Source organism: Heloderma suspectum, chromosome 3, assembly GCF_057233095.1.
Source record: "Heloderma suspectum isolate Gila_16-S chromosome 3, 16-S_ref, whole genome shotgun sequence".
Classification (NCBI taxonomy): Eukaryota; Metazoa; Chordata; class Lepidosauria; order Squamata; family Helodermatidae; genus Heloderma; species Heloderma suspectum.
The window spans coordinates 489,394-502,293 of NC_139460.1; the positions used below are offsets into that span (position 1 = coordinate 489,394).

General features: G+C 47.1%; 2 protein-coding genes across 3 annotated transcripts in view; both read right to left on the reverse strand.

Annotated features, from left to right (window-relative positions):
* Window positions 1-7,480, reverse strand: part of LOC146349147 (zinc finger BED domain-containing protein 4-like) — a 41,291-nt gene extending 33,811 nt beyond the window's left edge. The window contains exon 1 of the mRNA XM_084842214.1: window positions 7,288-7,480. The gene's annotated coding sequence lies outside the window, so the exon portion shown is untranslated. The remainder of the gene's footprint in view (window positions 1-7,287) is intronic.
* A 2,598-nt stretch (window positions 7,481-10,078) lies between these two features.
* The window catches only part of LCMT2 (leucine carboxyl methyltransferase 2), a 36,554-nt gene continuing 33,732 nt past the window's right edge, over window positions 10,079-12,900 (reverse strand). For both annotated transcript variants that reach the window (XM_084842188.1, XM_084842187.1), the window contains exon 14: window positions 10,079-10,461. In XM_084842188.1, the coding sequence (XP_084698314.1) occupies window positions 10,280-10,461 (182 nt within the window). In that variant the 3' untranslated portion in view covers window positions 10,079-10,279. The remainder of the gene's footprint in view (window positions 10,462-12,900) is intronic.

Here is a 12,900-nt window from a genome sequence, read left to right on the forward strand (position 1 = left end):
CTTCTCGTCTGGATTACTGCAATGCATTACACGTGGGGCTGCCTTTGAAAACGGTCCGGAAACTTCAGCTGGTCCAAAATAGGGCAGCAAGATTGTTAACAGGGACTGGCCTGCGAGCTCATATTACGCCAGTACTTTTCCAGCTGCACTGGCTGCCAGTCCATTTCCGGGCCCGATTCAAAGTGCTGGTGTTAACATTCAAAGCCCTTAACGGCTTGGGGCCAGGTTACCTGAAGGATCGCCTCCTCCCATATGTGCCTGCCCGGACCATAAGTTCATCATCAGCGGCCCTTCTCCGTGAGCCCCTGCCAAAGGAAGTGAGGCGGGTGGCTACTAGGAGGAGGGCTTTTTCTGTTGTGGCACCCGGCTCTGGAATGAGCTCCCTAGTGAGGTTCGCCTGGCGCCTACATTGTACTCCTTTCGGCGCCAGGTGAAGACCTTTTTATTTTCCCAGGCATTTTAGCTTTCTAAATTTTTATCTTTGCTGTTTTAAATCTGTATTTTAAACTCCTGTACTGCTACTAGGTTTTATTGTGGTTGTATTGTTATATTGTGGTTTTAATGTTCTATATATTTTAAATTATTTTATTGTGTGTTGTTTGGTTTTAGTTTTTGTGAACCGCCCAGAGAGCTTCAGCTATTGGGCGGTATAGAAATGAAATAAATAAATAAAGGGTAAAAAGGAGGAACCTGGGAACTACAGACCAGTCAGTCTGACATCAATCCCTGGAAAAATTCTGGAGCAGATGATAAAGCAATCCATCTGGAAGCACCTTGACAACAATGCCGTGATTACTCGAAGCCAACATGGATTTGTCAAGAACAAGTCCTGCCAGACAAATCTGATCTCATTTTTTGATCAAGTCACCTCCCTTGTAGACCGTGGGAATGCTGTAGACATCATATACCTCAACTTCAGCAAAGCTTTTGACAAAGTGCCCCATGATATCCTGATGAGCAAACTAGCTCAAAGTGGGCTAGATGAAACAACGATCCAGTGGATCCACAGTTGGCTACAGAAATGGACTCAAAGAGTGCTTATCAATGGGACCTTCTCAAACTGGGGAGAGGTAACGAGTGGGGTACCGCAGGGCTCAGTCCTGGGCCCAGTGCTCTTCCACATTTTTATTAATGACTTGGAGGAGGAGGTGCCGGGAATGCTGATCAAATTTGCAGATGACACAAAATTGGGAGGGATAGCTAATCCTTTGGAAGACAGAACCAAAATTCAAAGTGATCTGGATAGACTGGAGCGCTGGGCAGAAAACAACAGAATGACATTGAAGAGGAATAAATGCCAAGTTCTGCACCTAGGAAAAAGAAACCCAATGCACAGTTACAAGATGGGGGATACGTGGCTCAACCACACTACAAGCGAGAAGGATCTTGGAATTGTTGTCCATCACAAGCTGAATATGAGCCAACAATGTGATGTGGCTGCAAAAAAGGCCAATACTCTTTTGCGCTACATTAATAGAAGCATCGCTTCCAAATCCCGGGAATTACTAGTTCCCCTCTACTCAGCACTGGTTAGGCCTCATCTGGAGTACTGTGTCCATTTCTGGGCACCACACTTTAAGAAGGATGCAGACAAACTGGAGAGGGTTCAGAGGAGGGCAACAAAGATGATCAGGGGACTGGAAACAAAGCCCTGTGAAGAGAGACTGAAAGAACTGGGCATGTTTAGCCTTGAGAAGAGACGACTGAGGGGAGATATGATAGCACTCTTCAAGTACTTAAAAGGTTGTCACAGAGAAGGCCAGGATCTCTTCTTCATCATCCCAGAGTGCAGGACATGGAATAATGGGCTCAAGTGACAGGAAGCCAGATTCTGGCTGAACATCAGGAAAAACTTTCTGACTGTAAGAGCAATACGACAATGCAACCAATTACCTGGGGAGGTGGTGGGCTCTCCCACACTGGAGGCCTTCAAGATGAGGCTGGACAGCCATTTGTCAGGGATGCTCTGACTTGGATTCCTGCATTGAGCAGGGGGTTGGACTCGATGGCCTTGTAGGCCCCTTCCAACCCTATTCTATGATTCTGTGATTCTATGCCCTAACACAGAGTTCATCAGCCCTTTGAGTCATTTTGGACCCAGAAAGAGAAGACCGTCTTTGGTTGCCATCATGGTACTGGCTTGTTGCCTTTTTCCTGCTATTGTGTGAGATCTTCTTAGACTTTTGGCAATTTGGCCTCCTCTGGATGACAAAATAGCCACCTCTAAAGGACTAGAGCGCCAAGCAATTGCTGGCCAAGTGAGCATAAGCCTAGCAGTGATCCCTGCTCCTGTTAGTGAAGAGTTGTCTCAGCCTCTACCAGAGGCACATTTTCATGATGTGGCCCACCTACATCCTGCTCCTGCTTGATAGTGAACCAGATTCAAGTAGACTTGAATATATCCAGCTGTTAGATCTGCAGCCATGTGCCAGTCCATGCTCATAGAAGCATACCAATGACCCCAATTCCACAAGAGACTAAAATGATTAAACCCTATTACCTACATATACCAGGAACAGTCACCTAGCAAGATGTGCAATGTAATAAGCATAATTGTTGTTTAGATTGTTTTGTTCCGTGTGATCATCGCTTTGATTAAATGTTGTATCAAATTCCTTATAAAAACTATACATAAAGCTGAACTGCACCAGATGGTCAGTAGAATGCAAAGAGAAATGTGAAAATAGAAAGACAGAAGAGATTGAACAACTGATAACAATACAAGCACAGATGGCTCAAAGGGGGTATTGTGAACGTAGGCCTGACTAGGCCTTGTAAGTAGTTTGGTTCAGGTGAGGTGCCTGATGGGATTGAGTGAGTGTGTGTGTGTGTGTGTGTGTGTGTGTGACCATGAGAAGGTAGTTATAATTTGCTCATAAGCAAGAAATTCCTATCCACCAAAGTAACTCATCCCCAAAGATAAGAAGGCTGCTGTGCTGATAAGACTGTGCTGAGCACTAATTGGTTTCTGAGCATGTGTAGTGTGTTTTTGTTCTCCAACTTTCAGTCTGTATAAATGCATCGTTTTCTTTTGGGGGGCAGAGACACAGTTTCATCTGTCTCTCCCACGGCTGCGACGTGCTTTAATAAATTTCTGACTGTTCAACCTAACCTGGCTTGGATATTTCCTTAACGGTTGGGTTTGCTGCCTCCAACAAGGGACACAGAAAATTCTTCCCATTAAACGTATGTTATTTTCTGTGACAGAGGGAATTGTGCACGGCTTGCTTGATTTTTACAATGTCAATGATGAGACAAGTGAGGCAATTGCAGCACGGATCTCTAATATTCTACAGAAGAATGGTCTCGGCATTAGCAGCATGTCTTCTTATGTAGCTGACAGTGCTTCTGTAAATTTTGGAAAACACAAGTCAGTGTATCAGAAATTATAACAGTTTAATGACCACGTGATACAAGTGGGATGTAAATATCATACAATCCAGAATTGCCTCAAACATTAGATGAAGTCATTGAGTTTTGATGCAGAAACATTTATCCTCAAGGTATACAGTGAGTTTAGCTTTCCAGCCAAGAAAGTAGAGTCTCTCTTGTCCTCTACTGAGTTTGTAGAAATCCAACACAAAGACGTGCTTCGGCGCCTACCAAGATGGTTGTCACTTCTACCCGCTATTGAACGCATACTACAGTGCTGGCCTGTCCTGAGGGCATACTTTTTTCAGAGGAGGAAGAAGAATGTGTGAAAAATGTGTGGGCAGCTTTCAGTGAGGAAGAACACAAATCTTTCCTTCTTGGTTATGTTTATTTTTTGCACAATCTGATAGTAATCTTTCAAGACGCTGTGAAGAAACTGGAATGTAAGAATGTCAGCTCCACAGAACTCCATGGTGCCATGGAAGGCCTCCATTCAAAACTTAAGTGAAGAGAGGAAAAATTCTACGGTAGATTAGCCCAAGCCATTTTGGACAATGTGTCTCCAGCTGACAACAGAACATTCAGACAGGAAGCCTATAAGGCATTGAAATGGTGCATTGAATACCTGGAAAAATTGTATGATGTTGAAACATCACTTTTAAAAAAAACAAATGTCAGTGCTCTCACTTCACAATAATGTGAAATGGGCAGATTTACATACTCTTGCTACAGCACTCCACGTTGAGGTCGACACTGACAAGCTGTATGACTATTGTGTTCTACAAGTAAGGGAACAGATTGCCTCCAAGGAGCAGAACACAGATGGGCAGAGATTGAGACAAATGCTAGAGGGCAGTGGCAGCCAAATGAAGAAACTGGTTGTAGAGGAAATTCCCCAGAAGACCTTTGTATATCGAGGAGATAGTGTGACACGCTACAACTGCTTCTTTCATGCCTGAAACTCCTGTGAGACCTTAAAAACCAGGTCTCTTAGGCCTCTTTAAACATCCTAGAATAGTAGGGTTCGAAGGGGCCTACAAGGCCATCGAGTCCAACCCCCTGCTCAATGCAGGAATCCAAGTCACAGCATCCCTGACAGATGGCTGTCCAGCCTCGTCTTGAACGCCTCCAGTGTGGGAGAGCCCACCACCTCCCTAGGGAATTGGTTCCATTGTCGTATTGCTCTAACCGTCAGGAAGTTTTTCCTGATGTTCAGCTGGAATCTGTCTGTCACTTGAGCCCATCATTCCATGTCCTGCATTCTGGGATGGTTGAGAAAAGATCATAGAATCATAGAACAGTGGGGTTGGAAGGGGCCTACAAGGCCATCGAGTCCAACCCCCTGCTCAATGCAGGAATCCAATGCAGATCCTGGCCTTCCTCTCTGTGACAACCTTTCAAGTACTTGAAGAGCGCTATCATATCTCCTCTCTGTCTTCTCTTCTCAAGGCTAAACATACCCAGTTCTTTCAGTCTCTCTTCTTAGGGCTTTGTTTCCAGTCCCCTGATCATCTTTGCTGCCCTCCTCTGAACAAACTCCACCTTGTCTGCATTCTTCTTAAAGTGCGGTGCCCAAAACTGGACACAGTACTCCAGATGAGGACTAATCAGTGCTGAGTAGACAGGAAGTTTCTTGGCCTGACTCTTTGTTTTTCCAACAAGTTAGGATGGTATGGCCTTGGAAGGCAGGGAAGATCTCTTTGGCTGTAGTCCACCTGCTAATTTAGCTTATCTTTTGGGTAAGACGAAAACATGCCTAAAATCATGAGACCATCACAACAGGTGTGATTGATTACAGAGGTGTAAAAGACAGCACATAGACATGGGAGATTCTGAGTATATATGCCCCTTCTGAGCATCATTTAGTGGAGCTTCAACACAGACTGGGACCACAGAAGTGCTGCACATTGGCCAACTGGAGTCTCTCCGCTGTCGTTATTTCATTTCTATACCGCCCAGTAGCTGAAGCTCTCTGGGGCTCCCAACAGCAGAACGGAGAAGTAATTTTGCTAAGTTTTGCTTTATAACATCATATGCTTAACTGTAATACTCTGCCTGCTATAGTTAGTAAAGCTATTTGACTCTTGCTCCCTTCTGTAGTCATTGCTCTGAATCCAAAAAGAACCTCTCTGCCTTTGGCAAAACACTGATCTCTTTTGCACTTTCCATTCCTGTGTCTAATGCCTGCTGTGAGAGTTTTCAGGTTAACGACAGAACTATGGGCCAAGGACAGAAACAGGCTGAGCGATAGCATTGCGAAGGCAAGCTGCAGGCGAAACTGAACATTAACATGACCTGTGCAGAGTTTCTAGACTTCTTAAAAAAGAACCCGGATCTGCTAAAAACAGCGAGAGGCCAGCTCAAATATTAATTTAAAAACGAGGACGCTGAGGACAAGCCAAACCAGCTTTAAGGTAAAAACACTGCATTACATTTCAAGCGTTTTAGTATGAAGGTGTCACGCTGCCCCCCCAGCTGCAGAGACGGAGGACAGAACAAGCTTAAGAGGGGGGCAGAAATGGCCTCCAGTAGTCGTCGTCTTTGGAGGCTCTGCCTGTGGTTTACTGTTTAAAATATATATATACACACACACACTTTTTTAAAGGTTTTCATATTTTTTTACAGAAGGACGACAAAATGATCTACAGAAAGAAAAGAGTGCACTGAGAGAAACACAAAAAATAACACAAACAACATAAAATAAATAAAAGGCGGTGCCCTCTCCGGCCTGAATTTCCAAGTCCGGGTTAAACAGCAAAAGGGAACTAAAGAGGCGAAACTGAATCTAGACAGGCAAAGCAACGCGTGGAGCTCGGCCTCGGCCCGAGTCGGCGCCCCGCCCGGCCCCAGGGGCCGCCCGCCGCGGGCCCTTCCCGGCGCCCCCGAGGCGAGCAGCGGCGCGAGCGCGCTCAAAGGCGACAACAGGCGCGCCGCCGCAAGAAGAGGGGGAGGCGGTGCCCTGGAGGCTGCCGGGGGCTGTAGTCTTGGGGGCCGGGCCGGGCCGGGCCGGGCCGGCGTGGCGTCCGCGGCGAGGGAGAGGCTTTCCAGCCCGCGTGACGCCCGGAGCCAGGCCGAGGCTCACAGCAGCCCCGCCCGCGAGGCCGCCTGCCGGGTCAGCAGCGCCCTTCGCGGGGCGCTGCGCTGGGGAGCTGCCGGGAGACGGGGAGCCGTTCCAGGGAAGAGCGGCGGGGTTCGGCGGCCCCTCCTGCCCCGGCCGCCTCCCGCGAGGCGCCGTGGCCGGAGGAGGCGTCGCCGCGCTCCGGCAGCCTCCGCCCCCGGCGCGCGCAGGCGCCGTGGACCGCGGCCGCCCCGCCCCGCCCCGCCCCGCCCCGCCCCGCCCCGGGCTGACGCGGCGCCAGGGCTCTGCTGGGAAGCGAGGCGCTGGTGACGCGCTGCTTTGCCGCTCGCGCGACGGGCCGCCGCACCCCGAGCTGCCCGGCAGCTGCTGAGTAAAAACGGATCTGTTCTAAGAATGGGCTCGAGGATGCGTGTGCTCCTGCGGGAGCTCCTGCGGCAGCCCCCTCCGCGCCACGGCAGCCCTTTGGTCCCGCTTTCCCCGTGTTCGCTGGCTGGCCGACAGCCGCTCGGACAGAGAGGCCCTTCTGGGAGCAAAGCGTGTGCCCCCCCCCCCCCAGCTTTCCCGAAACGTTTTGGGCGACAAACCTAACCATACCTGCTAGAATGCCAGTTCTGGTACAAATTAACAGGATTTGCGTGCGAGTATACACGTGCCCAGGATTGCGCTATATGGAGCCGCAAAAGGAGAAGCAGAAGCGGGGGTGGATTGGAGGGAGCATTTTTGGCTGGGATCCCTAACTACTTAAACTATTCTAAGTCATTTCATCATTCTTAAGTAATTTCTTTTAAATGATTCCCAACACATTTGTTAGGAATCCTAACCAGCCTTAGTCCTACCTCCGACTTGCAATCTTAACTCTGGACCAAGAGGTCTCACAGGAATCTGTGTTGGGACCAACGCTGGAATGAGGAGTAAGCAGTAAAGTGGCCACGTTTGCTGGTGACTCCAATTTATTTAGGATGGTTAAAACAAAACAGGATTGCAAGGGGCTCCAAAAGGATCTCTCCAGATTGCAAGAATGGGCATCAACATGGCAAATGCGGTTCAGTGTGAGCAAGTGTAGAGGGATGCACGTTGAGGCAAGAAATCCCAACTCCACATACAAGCTGATGGGATCTGAGCTAACTGTGACTGACCAAGAAAGAGATCTTGGGGTTGTGGTGGACAGCTTGATGAAAATGTTGACAAATTGAAAATAAAACTGCCAAGATCATACTGCCTTTATACAAATCTATGGTGCAATCACTCAGAATACTGTGCGCGGTTCTGGTCACCACACCTAAAAAAAGGACATTGTAGAGTTGGAAAAGGGGCAACTAAAATTATCAAGGGGCTGGAGCAACTCCTCTATAAGGAAAGATTACAACAACCGCTGGGATTGTTTAGCTTAGAGGAAAGGGGAGTAAGGGCAGCGGGCGTGACAGAAGTTTACATAGTTATGCATGGTGTGGAGAACGTGGATGGGGAGACCTTTTTCTCCCTCTCATAATACTAGCACCCAACAGGGGCATCCTGTAAAACTGATTGGTGGGAGATTCAGGACAGTTCAAAGGAAGGACTTCTTCACACGGCACATAGTCAAACTAGGAAATTCACTACCATGAAATGTAGTGATGGCCACCAATTTGGATGGCTTCAAAAGGGGGTTATACCACGTGATAGTATCAGTAGCCCCTGCCGTGTTTTCTTCCCAGCCTCCCTTTGTGCCTGGCAGTGTTTGCTGTGGCAGCTCCTCCTGTGTTCCCAAAGTTTTCCGCTATGACCCCGCTGGCGGCACCCTGACTCCTTCATTCCAGCTCTGAAGCCACTGTCCCAGTGTGAGCTTTTAGAAGGACAGAGTTGGGGTGGGCCCTGGAGATCCCTTAAATACCTCCAGCAAAGAAGAACCCACTGCTTCCTGAGGCAGTCTGTTCCACCACCAAATAGCTCTCGCCATTGGGAAGTTTTTCCTACTGTTCAGCCAAAATCCGCTTCCCTGCAACTTCCACCCATTGTACCCAAATGCAGGGCTTTACATTTATCATTGCTGAATTTCATCATGTTAGTCTTGGCCCAGTTTTTCAACCTGTCAAGATTGTTTTGAAACTTGAGTCTGTCTTCTATAGGGTTGGTTAACCCTCCTGGCCTTGTGTCATCTGCAAATGTGATAAGCAACCTCACCCCACCCACCTCATCCAAGTCATTAATAAAAATGTTAACAGCACAGAGCAAAGGGCACAGTCCTAAGACACAGCCTCACTCAAGACCTCCCTCCAAGTTGATGCAGAGACATTAATGAGCACTAGTCATGATGGCTATATTATATTACTTTCAGCCTTTTAGGACCAGTTGCTGGGGAACACGAGTGGGAGAGTGTTATTGCACCAACATCCTGTTGTGGGCTTCCATTGAGGCATCTGTTTGACTGCTATGGGGAACATAATGCTGGACGAGGCAGGCATTTAGTCTGTCTAGTCCACTGCTTCTCTTCTTGTGTTTGAGGAGGGTGCCAACAAGTGTGTGGGTAAGGGTGATCTAGTATGCATTATACGTTTGGTCTTTTGAAGAGGTTTTGACAAAGTATCTCACTAAAGATTCCTGAGTAAATTTAGCACTTATGGGTGTGTTGTATTTAAGGGTAGTGACTTAATTTCAGCAGTAGGCAGTGTCCAGACGCGCACGCACGCACACACACACACCCTCACCTGCTTCTTCCTCTCTTCCCTTTGCTAGGAGAAATCCTGCTGATGCAGGCCTGTGTCAGAAGCCCTGCCGGGGAACTGTACAGAACCCTGTTAGTAACCTAGTGTATTGGCCCCAGGCCTGTAATGAAGTCAACTGTAGTTCTAGAAGGGCCTAGAGGTCCATAATGCTTTGCTTAAGTTCATTATTAGTGCAATTCCCCTGCTAGTAGGCCTCTGAGCATGTGAGATGAGTTAAAGGTCGATAGTAGCAGCCTGAAGCACATTCCATACTAACAAGCTAGAGGGTCTTATCAAGATGGGCCTGGGAAGTGAAGTTTGTTTGTCTTAAAGCTGAAGGTACCTGTGCTGAGAACTGCTGGTCTCTGCTGGGAATGAACGCTAGTTGGCCCTTGCTGGTGTCGTGCTGCCTTGCTGCTAACATGTATAGTATAAAACCTATTTTACCCCATGGCTCTGGGTTCAGAGAAGCTGTCTAATCCAACCATTGGGTAAGCCTGTGTGCTGATTGTACTCAGTAAAGTATCTCCTTGTAAGTAAACCTGGATCTGATTTATCACTATCTTGGCACCTCTAAATTAACAGTTTGAAGCCTACTGCAGGGGCAATACCCCCAGTTACATTATGACGCTTGTGGGGAGCTGGACTTCCATAGCTAAAGCTCAACAAACAACACAACTGGAGAAGAAGATTGATCCTGTCGTGGGTCAGTTACTGGTTAACAAACAGGAAGGTGAGGGTAAGAGTAAACACATAGTACTGTTCCCCTATCCCCCAGCACAGATACTTTCTGACATGTACATAAATGAGTTAAGGTGAGGAAGCTTTCCTCCACATGTTGATTTCTTACTCAGGAAGAGTTAGGTGCATTTCACAGATTAGTCATTTTTACCTCTTGCTTGGTCATGTCAAAAGTGGGAATTCTTTTAAATTTTTTATTTATATCAACATTTATATTGCTGCCTCTCTGGTGGTTGAGCGCTACTCAAGGCAGCTAACAAACCCATCATGAAATACAGTAACATTCCAAAAGAGGAGAAAAAACCCATATAATGAAAACACCTTTTTGGGGGGCAGTGGATGGATGCAAGATCAGAAAAGGCCATCCCGCAAATGAAAACTGAGTCAGGTGGTGATTCCCTGTTCTTCAGCGAGGGGCAACACTGAGCTGGTAGGGCTTGGGGGCAGTGGTCAGGAATCCTGCTGCTGGTGACAAATCAAGATCCTCAGGAGGCACAAGCGGCTTCGGGGTAAAATGTTGCAGAATAGTTGTCAGGCTGACAAATATTGTCATGCATGCCAGCTTCTTGCCAACACAAGCTCGCTTGCCTGCAAGCAGAAAGGGGGAGAGTAGACTCTGTCAGCTTCCTCATCACCTAAACAAGGAGGATTCGGTGATGCTAAATGCAGTGCTTGGAAGGGAAAGACCCAAGGCACTCTATAGCTGCCTTTCCCATGGAGGGAGGGTACCTCATTTGTATACCTTCACCCCAAGTTCCCTGGAGTTTGTTGGGCTACTTTTGTTTTGCAAAAAACAAAACAGTATCATAGAATAGTAGGGTTGGATTTTTGCAAAATCTGCAAAATAACTTATTTTTCCCAAAACTAATTTCTGCTCTAAAATTATATTTTTTATTTTTCTTACATTTCTATACTGCTCAGTTAGCCAAGCACTGTGGGCAGTTCACAAAATAAAACTTAAAACTATAGAATATAAAAACAATAAAACAAGTTGTAAAAACCTACTTGTTTAAAACAGAATAAAATCAAAGTAAAAAACAGCAACGATGCAAGGTACAATTTTTAAAGCCTGAGCTATTAAGAAGCCTTCTCTGTGGTTGCTCCCAGGTCCTGGAACTTCCCGCCAAGGGAGGTTTGGTTGGCCCCTTCTCTGTTGTCCTTCCTTCCGCAGGCAAATATGTTTTTATTCAGGCTGGGAAGGTAGGCCTGACTAGGCCTTGTAAGTAGTTTGGTTCAGGTGAGGTGCCTGATGGGACTGAGAGAATGTGTGTGTGTGTCTTGCCATGAAAAGGTACTTGTAACTTAGAATCATAGAATAGTAGGGTTGGGAGGGGTCTACAAGGCCATGGAGTCCACCCCCGTGCTCAGTGCAGGAATCCAAGTCAGAGCATCCCTGGCAGATGGCTGTCCAGCCTCGCCTTGAAGGCCTCCAGTGTGGGAGAGCCCACCGCCTCCCTAGGGAATAACTTGCTCATTATAAGCAGAGAATTCCTATCCATCAAAGTAGCTCATCCCTGAAGATAGGCAGGCAGTTGTGCTGATAAGACTGTTGCTAAGCTAAATTAGCTCTTGAGCATGCACGGTGTATTTTCTTTGTTCTCCAACTTTCAGTCTGTATAAAGGCATCCTGTTTTCTTTTCTTTTTTTGGTGAGACACAGTGTTGTCATCCTCTCCCCCAGCTGTGATGTGCTTTAATAAATTTCTGACTGTTCAACTGAATCTGCCTTGGATATTTCCTTAACAAGGCCGTTGGCATTTAGGCTAATTTGTGGCCGAAGGGGTTTTAAACTGGTTGTTTCTGCTTATTTCCTTCACTTTTGTATTTTTAATTGTGTTTTTAATCTATTTGTTTTCATGTTATATTTTAATTAAGAGTTTGCTTTTAATGTGGATTTTATTGTGCCTTGAGTGCCGTTGTTGTTGTTGTTGTTGCAAAAAGGCATGCTATAGATGAAATAAAAAATAAAAAGGTCTTCATCTGGTGCTGAAAGGATCACAATGTTGGCAATAGGCGAGCCTCTCTGGGGAAGGCTTTCCACAACCGGAGTGCCACCACTTAAAAGGCCCTCTCCTTAGTAGCCACCTGTCTTACCTCATTCAGCGGGGCCACTCAGAGAAGGACCTCTGAGGATGTTCTTAGGGTCTAGGCAAGTATATATAATGTAATAAATAATAATAATAAGGAAGGAAACATTACAGGAATCCAGATTCCGGCTGAACATCAGGAAAAACTTCCTGACTGTTAGAGCAATACGGCAATGGAACCAATTCCCTAGGGAGGTGGTGGGCTCTCCCACACTGGAGGCATTCAAGATGAGGCTGGACAGCCATCTGTCAGGGACGCTCTGGCTTGGATTCCTGCATTGAGCAGGGGGTTGGACTCGATGGTCTTGTCGGTCCAACCCTACTATTTTATGAAGGGGGTGATCTTTCATTTAACCTAGCCCCAAGCCATTTAGGACTTTGAAGGCTAATGCCAGCACTAATTGGCCTTAGAAATTAACTGGAAGCCAGTGCAGATCACACCTCTGCTAGCGATTTCATGTAGATGTTGAACAGCATGGGGGTTAAACAGAGCCCTGTGGCACCCCATGGCATAATTGCCAATGGACAGAGCAATATTTCCCTAGCACCATCTTCTGAAATAGGCCATCTAAGTAGGAACAGAACCACTGCAGTGGAGTATGTCCAACTCCCAGCCCAGACAGCCTATCCCAAAGGATCCCATGGTCAATGGTATCAAAAGCTGCCCAGAGGTCCCAGAGAATCAATAGAGTTGCACTCCTCATGTCCCTCTCTCAGCAAAGTTCATTCCACAGTGCAACCAAGGCAGTTTCCATTCCAAAATGTCAGGGTGGACACTGAGCCCATAGAATCCCAGAGTAGTTCTGATTTTGAGGAAGAGCAGCCGCTCCTGGGAGAGGAGCACGCTCATCCTTCCCAGGGCCAACAGGTGGCAGAGATTCCTCCCACCGGCATTCCTAGCGTAGATAGCAGTCCTGGGAGTGAGAGAGCGCGGGAAGCAG